The following is a 13,146-nucleotide window of genomic DNA, read 5'->3' as shown; positions in this document are numbered from 1 at the left end:
AATTCACTTGGCAGAGGTGTCATGATACTGTGTGTGGGGACTCAGTTAGGTCGCTTAGGTTTAACCTGCAGAGGCCAGGCCACAATGAGCTGGTCAGTATTGGAAAATCCATCCCAACAGGACGGACAGTGAGTCGGGGTATTTCTTGTTTCGTCCTGAAAGGATTGATTTTCCAATACTGACCGCCTGACTATACATTATCCCACTTATTATATTTTACTTCAGGAATGATACGAAAGATGGGAATAAGAAGAACAAAATCTGTTGCCAATTGCAGCGATCATTAATTTTTTGCAGCCGTCAACATAAAGAAACATCAGACCTCCGAACATTGGGATAGCCCATTAAATTCAAAAGGACCTTTTTGCAACATTCTGAGGACCTGTGTAATAATAGAACATAATTGTTAGCACTGTACGTAACATTTATTTCATACATATGTTTGGATGTTAAAATAAACCTTCTTAACCATTACATTAGGAGAAAAGTGTGAAAAAGAAAGCACAGAACACATAAACTGTATAAATCACCATTTATTTTGAAAAATAATAATGGAATAAATAGCATTTCATATAGATATAATTTATAGCATGTACAGACTATTCCCATAATACCAAGTAACAATAAAGCATTGAGTGAAACCAAGAACAATCGAAACAATAGAAGGCAGGACACCAAGAGTTAAAGATATTTCTTCTTCATAGGAATCCTGAATAATATATACCTATATATATACACACAGATGTCTCCTCGCATAGTGTTCAAAGTGATATAAGTGGTGACCTATCTGTGTGACCTATCGTTTTGGTAAGATATGGCATTTGAAGGGAAATACAGCGTGGTTAAAAAAAAATAATAATAAAAAAAAAAACACATTCAAAAACAATCCCAGAGTGCAGCTGTGTCAGGAATGACTCAGTCAAGTCCATCCCTGAGTCAGTCACTACTTGGGATAATCCTAGTCTGGTTTTCTAGCTGTCTGACTGTATTTCATTGGGATAGTCCTAGTCTAGTCTTCTACCCGTCTGACTGTATTTCATTTGGATAGTCCTAGTCTAGTCTAGTCTTCTACCTGTCTGACTGTATTTCATTGACTTTCACCATTTACTACCACTGATTATATTACTCTGAATTCATCCTGAAGCACGGACGTAGAAATAAGGGATACTAACAGAACTTTGCCCTGATATTAGCCTACATGCAGATTACAGTCAAACCCGGCCATAGCTAAGGGAGAACAGTGGCGGTGCTAGCCTGTTAGCATTCTAACACTAGCAGTTATTGCTTTACAGTGGACAGACATGAACCGGCGCAGTAGCGTCTTGTGTAGCTTCTGGCGACTGCATGATGCAGTCGCCTTAACGCTTAAGGTGTGAGCTTAGGTGAACAGCTAAATGGAGATCTGACCTGACAATCTTCTTAAGTGATATACAAGTCATGTAAGCATGTTAAAAGCAACACCCCTTGCACCTGTGTGTTGCGTGCTTGGTTGTGGCCAGATCTCCATGTGACTATCACGGCGTCTGAGCTCTATACGTTTTACTATGCCCTTTGGATCCACAGGTGCAGCCTGGGGGGAAAAACATGCCTAGCCTAGCAGCTAACGCGACACCAGGGAGATAAGCATCCGTCGAACGGTTACCAGCAACACAAGACAGTGTGGAGTCTTATGTGAAAAGGAAGACTCTCAAACAGATATGGACACACAGATCAACCATGAATCATCTATCTCAGAGCAGTATCGACATAGCGACAGAGCCCCCCCAGAACAGAATTAACATATGTGGTGAACCATAGATTAAGATTTTAAGCAGAAATTGGATTCACCAAAAAAGACAGTGAGATTTCTTGGTAAATTACAAGAAAAAAAAGCATCAAAAAACATCAAACATAAACCAATAAAGGATAATTTGCAAGATATTCCAGTGCACATAGACACGTCTCCTTGGCAACACCTGGATGGCAACACAGCAGGCATAAGGAAGTAAAAAGCCATTCCTAGATTATTGTTGTCACCTTGTTCACAATTTACATGCCCAGTTCCTTCAACTCACGAGTGGTGTTTTCTGAGAGCTACTCCTGTGTGTGTGTGTGTGTGTGTGCCTGTGCTCCTGAGGAGAAATAGAACATCTTCACTGTCAAGCTAATGGAGGTGTTAAGTTAACTTCTGTATTGGACAGAACACACTCAATGCTTATTTATACTCTTGTGGAGGCACTTAATGCTCTAAGAGGTGGCATGGGGCAGGGGTGAGGGGCAGTGGGGTGGGACATCAGGGAAGGGGCAATAAGATGGGGCAGTACAGTGGAGTGATAGGAAGGAAAAACAAAGTGGGGCAGTACAGCGAGGTGGTAGAATGGGACAGTAGAATGGGGCGGTAGAGAGGGTGATAGGTTGGGGAGGTAGGGTGGGGTATTTGAGTGGGTTGATAGGGTGGGGAGGTAGGGTGGGGTATTTGAGTGGGTTGATAGGGTGGGGCAGTAGGGTGGGGTATTTGAGTGGGTTGATAGGGTGGAGCAGTAGAATGGAGTGATAGAAAGGGACAATAAGATGGGCTATGGGCTAGGTTGGGCAGTAGAGTGTGGTGTCTATCTAAGGATTCTACAGTGTTGTTGAAGCAGTAGTCATTGTAGCCGGCCATCACTATAAACATCTCCTCGGCCTGGACTACCAAGGCAAGCCAGTGTTGTGTAGAGTTTGTAAACAGTGCATCTTTAAAATCTCTGTTTGACATTTAGTAATTAATAAGCATGGCAGCAGCAGCAGCATGGGCCTATAGAGATGGGAATGGTACTGCCCCATCAGTAGGCAGGAATGGGGCAGTTTCCAGCTCTCCGTGAAGCCTACACTAGATCAGTCCAGGCCTTTCATTCAACTCGCCTTCCCTTCAGAGAAAACCAGTCAGTAAGTCAGAACATTTGAGAGCCACCAGCCAGGGTTCACACACAGCTCAGTCACAACAGAACAATTTAAAAGACAAATAAAATCATCAAACCATCATCAAGACATCAGCAAACAGTGGAGTGGAGCATTCTTAAAAGGCACATAAAAAACCACATCAAATAGACCAATGAGGTCAAATTAAAGACAAAGGCATAGAAGAGAAAGAGTAAGGGAGTAAGAGCATCAGTAGGAGTGAGTCCTGAGAGAAACGTGAAGCACTATGCCAGCGAGCCGCTCGTTCTGGGCCAGGCGTGGCTCTGATCTGGCCCAGCGCTGGCTACAGGCCGGGGCGCAGTGTGTGGCAGAGTTAGCACTGAGGTCAAAGCGGCGTTTTTGGCAGGACCGTGTTTGCAATGTGTGTGTGTGTAAGTGTGTAAGTGTGTGTGTGTGTGTGAGAGGCTGTATGAAAATTTGGCTGTGTGTGCTTGGTGGTATTTTTGGCTTTGTACAAGGGGGTGTGTATGAATCAGGCTAGTTTAGACTGTCTCCCCAGCTTCTGTGTGTGTGTGTGTGTGTCTGTTTTTACAGTGTGCCTGTGTGAGTATGTGTGTGTGTTTATATACGGAAAGGGGTGTTCTAATTCAGGCCTTTTTGGACATATTCCATTGTGTGTGTTTATAGTGGGAGTGTAAGGCTGTGTGTGTGTGTGTGTGTGTGTGTGTGTGTGTGTGTGTGCAGCAGGGTTCTGACTCTGGGGTTGATTTGGACCCGCTCCCTGTCTGTCCTGCCGTTGCCAGGGGTCACAGACCCTGCTCCAGTCGTCAATCCTGGTGCTGTCGGGCCAGACAACAACAACAGACAACAGCCACACACCCACACACCCACACACACACAATCCTCCACATCACACACACACACACAACCCTCCCCACCACACACACACACTCTCTCTCAGACACACACACACACACACACACACACAGTCTGACCCAGCTTGCCCCGTCCGCTTGCCAGAACCACCAGAGTAGGTCACATGACACAGGGGTAGGGCCTGCCAAGCGCCCAACAAATGAGGGTTACCCAGGAAACAGCGCTGTCCCGCTTCCAGCGGGTCGCCGTGGCACCCCGCTGGCTGAGTGTGTGTGTGTGTGTGTGTGTGTGTGTGTGTGGGTGTGTGTGTGTTTGTGTAAAAACACAGCTCAGAGCCATGGCACGAAGACACACAAAAGGCCATCTCTAGAAACCCTGGGGCTTCACCCTGTGTCCCCTTGCATGTGTGTTTGTGTGTGTGTGTGTGTGCGTGCACGTGTGTGTATCCGTATTCCAGCAAGGGGGTTGGACAGTTACGCGGTGCAACGCTGCCAACAGTCCTTCAAAAGTCCATTGCGGTCTCTAACCTGGCCCTGCCACCAACTAACCTCCAGAACGGCAACGCACAGCCAGGAGACGGCACCACCTCGGAGGACTCTGCCCAGGAAAGCAGGTTTTGTGGGGCTGGGAGTTTGGGGGAGAGGAAGAGGGTTGAAGACAGGGTAAAACAAGGACAAGCTCAGGGAGAGAGGGGAAGGAGGGAGAGAGGGGAATGAGGGAGAGAGGGAAGCAAGGGAGAGAGGGAAAGGAGGGAGAGAGGGAAGGAGGGAGAGAGGGAAGCGAGGGATAGAGAGGAGTGACGAGAGAGGAATGTTTTGGCCGTAGTTCAGCGCTGTGTCGTGGCAGCGGGCAGGGAGGTAAGGGGGCTCACACATGGGCGCGGGGGCAGGGAGGTAAGGGGGCTCACACATGGACATGGGGGTGGAAGGCGCCCCCTAGAGGCCGTCGACTCCTGAAAGGGAGAAACCACAGGAGCTTCCAGCGCGTGCCAAACACCTCAGCCAGGGTCTGCTGCCATGGACGCCTGCTAGGGACACTGAGAGAGAGAGAGACAGAGAGACAGAGAGAGAAAGAGGGGGAGAGAGAGGGAGAGAGAGAATGAAAATAGACAGGGAAGAGAAAGGGGGAAGTGGAGAATGAAGGGACACAAAGATGAAAGAGAGGATAAATGAGACAGATCCCAAATGGAGGGACGTACTGAGTGAAAAGACCACGGGGGAAAAAAGAGCACAAAGACATTCTACTCACACTTCGTTCTTGAAGTAGGCCATTTTCTCTATGGTGGTAGTGTCCTGCGAAACGCCAGAGCAAAGAGACCACAATGAGACCGCGACACAACAGTCAGACCACATGTATGTGTGGCCTTTTTTCCACTAAAGACCGGGGGAAGCCCGGGGTCCTTCCTCTGGCTTAAGCATTGGTGAATATAGCCTGGGTCTTCTGATTCCACTAGGAGTTGGAGTATCGCAAACAGAGAATATCAGCACTAGAAAGTTTTAAGTTGTGCTTAGCAAAAGTCGTGTGAGTAATAAAGAATACAAACACATAATAGAGACAAAATAGAAATGAGAAAGACATTTAAATGCGTCATGAAGTTCTTGGAAACAGTGTTTTTTTTCTTGAAGTTTTGATCTATCCGTAGATAGATTATTTAGATTATTATTCTTTACAAATATGGGCCAAGTCATTTCCGTTGCTAAGCAACCTAAACTGATGCTACCTATCTGTTTCTCTCAAATTTCTCTGGTTTTATTGTGGCGTTGCGTTCCATTCCAAAAGTCCCTCGTTGAGCCTTGATTCGGCCCTGCCCTACTCTAGGACCAACCTGAGTCCGTTTGGGTCGTGGCCCCGGTCCAGCCTCAGAGATGGACACAAAAATAAGGCTGAGGTTTCCCCCCAAACACTGGTGTTTCAGCCTATAGTGGACATGAGCCAGTAGACTACATCTGAACATCTCTAGATGGCTGACCACGTTTTACACCCCCATATGCTCAAACTAACACACATATATTCATGCATACAAAAAAACCACACACACACACACATTAAAAAACACACACACACGCAGGCTTAAAACACACTCACACGGGACCTGTGCCAGTCGTGATGCCCTGCAGCGTGTTTGCCAACACATCCCTGGATGTTGCAACCCCCCCACCACCCCTGCGCCGCGGTTCCCACGCTGAGAACGCAGGCTGGGCATCATGAGCGTGTGTGTGTGTGTGTGTGTGTGTGTGTGTGTGTGTGTGTGTGTGTGTGTGTATGTGTGTGAGTGTGTGTGTGTGTGTAGAGAGGAGGATGATGGGTTGAAAAGGGGAGCAGGATGGCGCGACAATGGAGGACAGTGCAGCTGACACCAGTGCGAATCCCTCCGAGCCTTCACCTTGCCAAGTTGGCACAGGGCAAGGGGCAGCTGCCCCGCGTACAATGGAGACGTGCGGAGGGGGGGGGGGGGGGGTGGATGGGGGTAAATCCCCTCCCCCCAAAATGAGTGTGAGTGTGTGTGTGTGGGGGGGGGGGGAGGAGGAAGAAGAGGAGAAGAAGAGAAGGAGAGATGCGGGCATATGGTAATGAGGTGGGATTAACCACACTTCACTGAAAGGCTCTTGCTGATGGGGGCGGGGGAGGGGGGGGGGTGACAGAGAGGTTGCCGTGAGAAAGTGTGTGTATGTACGTATGTGTGTGGCGTCTGTCTGTGTGTGTGTGTGTGTGTGTGTGTGTGTGTGTGTGGCAGAATGTGGGGATGACTGTGACAGTGTGTGTGAGTGTGATTTGAGACAGGATATGTGTGAAAGACGTGTGGGTGTATGACAGGAGGATGGTGCTGAGGAAGGAGTGCCTTAGGGCCACACTATGGCATCATGTGTGTGTATGGGTGTGTGTGTGTGTGTGTGTGTGTGACTGCTGGGAATGTCTCCGGGCTATAGAAGTGAATGGCAGGGTCAGGCTGTCTAGATGATGGACTACAGGCGTGTCATGCGCTTCAGGCACCAGTCGTCATAATATCAGTCCTCCAGGGACATTTAGACCATTCCAGTGTCCTTTTCTCTCAGACTTAAACACCCTCTCCTGTGACACAGCAGAAAGCAGCTCTGACATGAAGAAAAGAGACACATCTCTTTGGAACGTCTAAAGTCTGGGCGAAGAAATGGGATCCGGGACCCCCTCAGGGTTCAATGCTGTGGTTTCATATTTGTATTTCTTTGGTCTTCACGATGGTCAATGTGTCAATGTTCGAGTTATGTGTGCTCGTTTACCAAACCCAGACGTAAAAAGATAACGACAACAAAACAACGTCTTATTAAACTCTTATTAGTAATGCCTTAACTACCCCTACCCTTAGCGGTGCAGTCTGCAGTCCTCTGTGTTTTACACTGACATCAGACCCATGGGCGCAGATTTCAGCAAGGGGACAAAACCCATCAGTAAGCCATAGCATAGGACAACAAGTCTGACAAGGGTTTGAAAGAGGCCTCACAGAGGTCTCAGGATGGTCTCGTCTTTGTCATGTGGTGTAATTTTAATGAGATGACCTCCCTAGGGTCTGTTTAAAACCCAATGTGCTGTCGGGGTTAAAGTTCAGAGGTTGAAATACACTAGGCATGCTCTAGACACCCCCAAACAAACAATCAAACAAATGCAACAACAATACCAGTTACCCCTTTCCCATCCCTCCTCCTTTGAGGCACTTCTCTTTGCCCTTCTATTGTCTTCTCTTTTTCCCACCACCCCCCCTTCTGCCCCTTCTTGGGCAGCTCCCTGAGGATGTGGAGTGTTTGTGGGGTGTCTGTGCCCACATCTGGTGGCATGGAAGCCCTGGTGGATGGGTGTGTGTGTGTGTGTGTGTGTGTGTGTGTGTGTGTGTTTGTGTGTGTGTGTGTCTGTGTGTGTGTGTGCACGACCGGCCGCTGGGGAGTGAGATTATGCTTGTTGCGCTGCTCTCTAAAGTGTTCAAGGCGTTTCCAATCTGAACTAGGTCAGCGCTAATCCTTTTGGCCGCGGCCTGCACATGAAGTCATCAATTAAGGGATCACAGTCAGGAGCGCTTATCCTCCCGCTGCCCCCCTGGGCCACGGCCCGTGCTTCCCTCCGCAACGCAACCGACTCAACCAGAGGGGGGGGGACAGGGGAACCAGAACCCTTAACCCAAACCAGAAGAGGGAGAGCAATGGTAGAACCTCTGCACCAGCATGGGAGGTGTGAGAGAAGGGGAACCGGAACCTTTAACCCCACAACAGGGCCGTTGGCAGGACACGTTATACTCCCCCAAATGCAGCTATGGCTGAGAGGAGATGTCTGTGTATGCAGCAGAAAGAGGGTCCAATTCAGCCCCAAGTGGTTTCTGAAAAAGTGTTTGTGTGTGTAAAGTTTGTGGGTGTCAGAGGGTGATGCATCAGTGTTTTAACCAGGGAGGAAGAGAGAGGGGGGAGGGAGAGGCACTCACTGAGAGGATGCCGGTGAGCTGGGTGTAGAACAGGCTGCCCATGCCCCCAAACATCACCAGCCCCATGAAGGACGACACACGCAGCAGAGCCAACTCGTGATGACCAGTAAACTCCTCCTGAGAGAGAGAGAGAGAGAGAGAGAGAGAGAGAGAGCAAGGGGCAAAAATTGGAAAGGAGAAGGAGGCGAGAAAGGAGAGGAGGAGAGAGTTAGAGAGAAAGAAAGACAGGGAGAAAAAGGGAGAAATGGAAATAAAGTTCAGAAGAAGAGGGAAGGGTAGAAAACAGGCATTTCAGAGATTTGATATGATTACACTCATACACACACACACACACACACACACACACTCACCTTATACCCTCACACACACACACACACACACACACACACACTCACTCACTCACTCACTCACTCACTCACTCACTCACTCACTCACTCACTCACTCACTCACTCACACTCACTCACTCACACTCACTCACACTCACTCACACTCACTCACTCACACTCACCTCACACTCACTCATACCCGCACACACACACACACACACACACACCCTAATCTCTACTCTACCATGTTAATCTGCGAAGCACATATCCGCGGCGTCTCTGGGGGATTTGAGACGGGAGGTTTATTTAGCGGCGATGGTGATTCAGTGTGCTCCTGACGAGGCCGATTGTTCGCCTCGCTGGGGGCTCATTTCGCAGACTATCATCACCACGCAGCGCTCGCAAACACTGCCATTCCAGAACGTTCCGCGCCGTGCAGCGTGGGAAACTTAAGCTTTTTTTTTCCCCGTCGCCGGAGATAAGGGCATTATCTATGGGAGGCAGATGCTTCTGCGGCCATTCAGCATCCTCTCTCTGATTTCCACAGCCCAGCTGCGACCCCTCGTTTACTCACACACACACACAAACACACAAACACACACACACACACACACTCACATACAAACACAGGAGTGCGAACAGTAAACAAAAACAGGAAATGAGGAATTAGAGGCTTAATTCTTCGGCTGCCTCTCCTCTCCTCTCCTCGCCTCGGCTGTGTTCACAGTGAAGCCTCGGTGGGGAGATTTTATTAAGACTTAATGTGATTTTAAGGTCATGGCACCCAGAGCGAGAGAATGAAGGAGAGAGACAGAGAAAGAGAGATAGAGTGCAAGAGAGAGAGAGAGAGACAGGTGCTGGACGCAGCTGGTTTTCCAAGCGGTGGCGGCAGCAGTGGATCAGAACTCAGAGCTCAGAACCATCCCGGGTCTGGTTCTTGCCAGTGTGGTGTAGCGTTGTGTGTGTGTGTGTGTGTGTGTGTGTGTGTCTGTGTCTGTGTGTGTGTGTGTGCGGCGGGTCTTACCTGGCGGAGATTAGCCAGGGGCTGGAAGTAGTAGTACTGGCAGAAGTCCAGCGCCAGTGTGAACAGACTCAACACCTGTGTGTAGAAGCACAGCTGCAGGAAGAGCCAGTGGTTGTCCTCTCCTACACAGTTATTAATCCTGCAGAGGGATGGAGAGAGAGAGAGAGTGAGAGACGGAGAGAGAGTAATAATTAATGTTTAATAATTAACAATGAACCTGTTATATGTTTCTATACCACATTGTTACCACCTATAATTTATTGTTTGTTTTTTATTTATTTGTGTTAATTGTGCTTGTACATTTTATGTAAACATGCTTTAGCAACGTTGTATTGTATGCAGTCATGCCAATAAAGCCTCTTTGAATTTGAATTTGAATTTGAGAGAGAGAGATGGAGAGAGAGAGATAGGGGGGGTGGATGGAGAGAGAGAGAGAGGGTGAGAGAGGGGTATGAATGTAGAAAGAGAGAGAGAGGGGGGTGGATGGAGAGAGAGAGATTGAAAGAGGGAGAGGGGGATGGATGGAGAGAGAGGGAGAGAGAGATTGAAAGAGAGGGGGGTGGATGGAGAGAGAGGGAGGGAGAGAGATTGAAAGAGAGAGGGGGATGGATAGAGAAGGAGAGGGAGATGGAAAGAGAGAGGGGAGATGGAAAGAGAGAGAGAGGGGGTTCGATGGGAGGGGGGAGAGAATGCGAGAGCACAAGAATGGAGGAGAGACATAAGGGGAAAAAAGAGGTGTGAAAAGCGTGTGATACAGAAGGAGAAAATGTGAAGAGAGAAAGAAGGGAGAAAGTAAACAAGCAAATGAATGTGCAACCTTAAATGATGTACATCCTCAAACATATTTCACACACTCTCTCTCAGACACCCACACAAACCAAACTAACATCTCTTTGTCAGGTATTGAAGACATGAAGTATGGGAGTCAGTGTGTGGTCAGTGTGTGGTCAGTGTGTGGCCAGTGTGTTGCCAGTGTGTGGTCAGTGTGTGTGCTCCACTCTGGACATTCCTAGTGAACAGAGGTCAAGGCCTCAAGGGTGACTCATGACATCACAACTGCTTGTTTCTGCTCATCTTTTCTTTTCTTGACCTCATAGTCTCTCAATGAGCGTCAGTCAGTCACTCTCTCTCTCTCTCTCTCTCTCTCTCTCTCTCTCTCTTTCTCTCTCTTCTTGGCCTCATAGTCTCTCAATGGGAGTCAGTCAGTCAGTCACTCTCTTTCTCTCTCTCTCTCTCTCTCTCTCTCTCTCTCTCTCTCTCTCTCTCTCTCTCTCTCTCTCTCTCTCTCTCTCTCTTCTTTCTCATACTCAGTCAGTCGATAATAGGGCTAATCTCATAAATATTCATGTGACCACTTGGGCCACGGTTGCTAAACAAGTCGTGCAAGTTAAACTAGACCAACCTAGAAATACCTGTCTCGAAAACCGTTTGCTAAGATAATACATGGCGCTAATCTATAAATAGACTAAATAGGTTGGCTGCTAATAGGAGCTAGCAGGCTATGTTATCAACAGTACACCAGTTTTGGTAAATGAGTTAGCCCTTATTAAGTAAATTATTTCTCAATGGGTGAGGAAAGTATGATTCATCCTGTATACGGAAAAACAGACACACTATAGTATTTGAAATATAAGTATGAAAAATATATCTGGCAGTATACAGTACTGTGTAAACTTTTCAGGCACTTTATTTGTTTAACAAAACATTTGTCTTGGAGTGTTTTTTTCTAACCTTATTTGCCTTAATGTGGAATTAAGAAATATCATATTTTATATTTTCATAAACTTTTTTTTTTTAAACAGTAAAGTATTCCAGTGAAACATAAAGAAAGACTAATAAAGTAACAGAGCCTAACCCTAGACTGAAAAACTAAAGGCCATCAGCTCAGGACTGGCAGAAACCAGTGTTACCTGGGATCACACGAAGAGACAGAGTGGATCAAGATGGTCTAAATCCACTGAGGAACTGTGGCAAGCTCTCTGAAAAGCTTGAAACAACTTCACAGACAAGTACCGTAGAAAACTGTATTGATTGATTGATGAAAAACTATTGATGTCATTATTTTTGAAAGCATCCTCACATCACAGCATTGTTTTTTCTTCAAACGTTTGCACAGTAATGTACTGTATGCAACTGATATTTGATGAATGATATGAATGATGAATGATGTAAGTTAAAGCATTTTCCCAACAGTACGAAAGTCAAAATTGACATATGAATTTTTGCGATTAATATGAAAAAATTCTTAAAATGTCTTTCGCAATTAATGTGCTGTCTGGGCTTTGTCATAATTTCTGTTCGTACATATGTGAAGGTTCAAATATCATATGTAATATATAAATATAATATCAATAACATGTGAAGGTTAAAATATCTGGGGCCATCTAACGTACACCTGGCACAGAGCTTAGTTGAATTCACAAGCTTGCGAGTTTATTGAGCACTTCAACTTACAACTAACCCAACGGGCTGCACACCACGTTCTAACTCCCGACCAGCTGACCTCTTTGCTAGCTCGCTCCAAAGTATCTCCATCCCCAAAAGTCAGTCTCTCTTCTCTGCTTCTCAGCGTCTTTATCTCAATCCCCATTTCAAAATAAAAGTCCCTTAACAGCTTACATACTACACATACAACAATGGCCTTAATGGTTTTATTGGAAATCTGTAGTTCACATGAGAGAGAATCTGTGTTTAAAGTTAAAGATTAAAGATTAAAGATGCTATTAAACAATAGTATTTGAATTTAAATATACCTCCTTTGTGTTGATTCTACATTAATTAAATTATTTAACATGTAAATATCCATTATTACAAGTTTCAGTTTCAGATTAATCGTGATTAGTCACAGCAAGTTGTGCGATTAATTAAAACAAAAAAAAGTATTTGATTGATAGCACTAAAAAGATGAAAATAATACAGATAAAATATTGCATGATAAAGCATTTTACCAACGGTAAGAAAGATAAAAGATGAAAATAATCTCTCTGACTCCCTCTCCTGAATGAAGCAGTAGTAAAAGCCCCCAGTCTCTGGTTCAATACTAAGGCCCATGTCTCTGGTTCAATACTAAGGCCCATGTCTCTGGTTCAATACTAAGGCCCATGTCTCTGGTTTAATACTAAGGCCCATGTCTCTGGTTCAATACTAAGGCCCATGCAGGCAACCGATGCACATTCCCCCAGAGCCTGCACACACACACACGACAAACACACTGCACACACACGGCACACACACAGGACACACACTGCACACACACGACACACACACTGCACACAATGCACACACACGACACACAATGCACAGACACGGCCTGGCCACAGATCAGACAGACCAGCCGCTGCAGTGTTATCTTGCCCTGACATGAGAACTATTTTTCACTGGTTTAAAGACACACACACACACAAACACACAAGCATGCACACACACACACACACACACACACTTGCACAGGCATACAGATTCACATTCATACGGATGTGTATACACACACACGCACACACATGCACACACACACACACAGCTACTGATGTGTACACACTCATACACACACACACTCATACTGATATGTACACACTCATACACACACACACACACACAA

General features: G+C 46.4%; 1 protein-coding gene across 1 annotated transcript in view; it reads right to left on the bottom strand.

Annotated features, from left to right (window-relative positions):
* Positions 1–517: 517 nt before the first annotated feature.
* Positions 518–13,146, bottom strand: part of zdhhc21 (zinc finger DHHC-type palmitoyltransferase 21) — a 23,177-nt gene continuing 10,548 nt past the window's right edge. Inside the window, exons 6-9 of the mRNA XM_012822046.3 lie at positions 9,549–9,687; positions 8,198–8,314; positions 5,002–5,045; positions 518–4,789 (exon numbers count right to left, since the gene is read on the bottom strand). Of these exons, the coding sequence (XP_012677500.1) occupies positions 4,657–4,789; positions 5,002–5,045; positions 8,198–8,314; positions 9,549–9,687 (433 nt within the window). The 3' untranslated portion in view covers positions 518–4,656. The remainder of the gene's footprint in view (positions 4,790–5,001; positions 5,046–8,197; positions 8,315–9,548; positions 9,688–13,146) is intronic.

The sequence above is a fragment of the Clupea harengus genome, chromosome 18 (genome assembly GCF_900700415.2).
Source record: "Clupea harengus chromosome 18, Ch_v2.0.2, whole genome shotgun sequence".
In the NCBI taxonomy this organism is placed as follows: Eukaryota; Metazoa; Chordata; class Actinopteri; order Clupeiformes; family Clupeidae; genus Clupea; species Clupea harengus.
The sequence above is the reverse complement of the archived record's forward strand: the minus strand, read 5'-3'. Positions and strand labels throughout refer to the sequence as shown.